This window comes from Echinops telfairi, unplaced genomic scaffold (genome assembly GCF_000313985.2).
Source record: "Echinops telfairi isolate 266 unplaced genomic scaffold, ASM31398v2 ScPeMD7_7469;HRSCAF=8507_1, whole genome shotgun sequence".
In the NCBI taxonomy this organism is placed as follows: domain Eukaryota; kingdom Metazoa; phylum Chordata; class Mammalia; order Afrosoricida; family Tenrecidae; genus Echinops; species Echinops telfairi.
The window spans coordinates 14,711,508-14,713,460 of record NW_022111373.1 but is presented as its reverse complement, the minus strand read 5'-3'; the positions used below and the strand labels follow the sequence as shown (position 1 = coordinate 14,713,460).

Genomic DNA, 1,953 nt, shown 5'->3' with positions numbered 1-1,953 from the left:
CACGAAGGCTCTCTAGCTTTCATGTCTACAGACACCGCCGCGCAGTCTGCCTGAGGCAGACGTTTTGGCATTTTGTCTATTCATGGCCTTGCACCGCCTTCCGTTATTTACACTCGTGACTGATTTAATCTTTTGGATTCTGTCTTCATTTAGAAAATGACTTTGAGAATATTTGCTTTGGAAAATGAAGATAATGTTAAGAACTTGCCTTGTAATATACTCTTAATAACTTCTACTTATGTGCTAAAATTATTTTTTTATAGAGCATTTTCTACATTGAGAATCAAAAGGAATATGAAAATCAAAAAGCTGCTCGGAAGAGGAGAACACAGGTGCTGGGGAAGAAGATGAAGCAAGCTATTAAAAGTCTAAATTTTCAAGAAGATGATGATACATCACGAGAAACTTTTGCAAGTGATACAAATGAGGCTCTGGCCTCTCTTGATGAGCCGCAGGAAGGACATGGAGAAACAAAGTTGGATACAGAGGAATCCTTTGAGGTTGATCATTCTCATGATATAGACATCTTTTAATGGATTCGACAAGTTTGGACATTGGGAGGAACAAGCCTTTCAAAGTTAACATGGTAATGAACCGCTCCTACCAGAGTGCTTTGTTGTACTTCGCACTGATAACCCGGAGGTGCGAGAATTTTCTGTTTCAAAGGGAGTATGTGGGGTGTTAAGTGTGACTGATAGTAACAGTTAAAATGTTCTCGTGTTAATTATGAATATCACTAGTTGATGATCATTTTTTTCCAGTCATGCCATCCCACTTGAAAGTCTGTTTTCCTGGATTTATCTTTGCAACGAATAACACTGATTTCAAAATATCCCAACAAGAGGGTCTTACTGGGCACAGAGGAGCCTTGTCACAGTGGTGAACCTGCTCAGCTGCTGTCCAGTAGCTTGCTGGCTCACACCCCACAGGGGTCCCACGGCAGACAGGCCTGACCATCAGGTGTGAGGACCAACCTAGAGAAGTCTTTCTACTCTGCCACGGGGCATTGCCTTGAATGAAAAAATCAGCTCACCCAACTGCAATGAAAGACATAAATTGTGAAGCTATTGTAAATGCACCGAATTTTGTTTTTCTGTATTTTAAGAACAATTAGGCCATTTTACAGTTAAAGACTAAAAGTAAGTTGATATTGCTGGCATTTTCTATTTATTTGTCAGGAATCAGTAAATGTTAGAGCTTTTCAAAGAATTGTTAGTTCTTCAACTTGGTTTTTGACTTACTTTAATTAACTTGGTCATGTACTGAATAATGAATGTAGTCCAAATCTGTGTATTCCCATGGACATGTAAAACCTAACAGCACCAGTCTGCTTTGGACTCTTTTACCTTATGTTAAGGAAGTAAGGTGTAACTATTGTCATACCTGCATGAAGTTCTACACTTTTATTAATGACAAAAATAAAAGTTTACGTAAGATGTCATGAGAGTTGATTATAGTTTACACATTTAAAAATGTTGGAAGCAATTATAAACTATTCTTACAATGTATTTGAAGTTCTTCAGTAGTTCTTAAAACAGGGTTGCTGAAGTATGTAGCTGGGAAGAGAAAGGGAAAATGATCGTTGGTTGCTTTTTTATTAAGGCAAAAATAAAATTAGATTTTTGGCAGTCCTTAATGAGCTTCAAGTCACTGTATTTTTGTTCAAAATAATTTTATTGGGAGTTAATACAGATATATGATTCCATACTTCAATCACATCAAGCATATACAATTGCTACCACAGTCAGTTTCAGAACATTCTTTTCCTTCTGAACTCCTGGACATCAGCCCTTTTGTACCACCCCCAACACCATCACTCCACCCCCAGGAGCCCCTCCTCCGCTTGCTGTCCATATAGGGTCATCAATCCTGGGTTTCATACATAGAAAACATAACCAAAATTCAAGAAGGTAACTCCCAATGATAACACATCTGAGATAAACCCCAATAAGA

At 38.1% G+C, this 1,953-nt stretch overlaps 1 protein-coding gene across 1 annotated transcript in view; it reads left to right on the top strand.

Moving 5' to 3' along the window:
• The window catches only part of PHAX (phosphorylated adaptor for RNA export), a 13,274-nt gene extending 11,638 nt beyond the window's left edge, over nt 1–1,636 (top strand). The window contains exon 3 of the mRNA XM_004696973.2: nt 266–1,636. Within this exon, the coding sequence (XP_004697030.1) occupies nt 266–533 (268 nt within the window). The 3' untranslated portion in view covers nt 534–1,636. The remainder of the gene's footprint in view (nt 1–265) is intronic.
• Nucleotides 1,637–1,953: the final 317 nt, after the last annotated feature.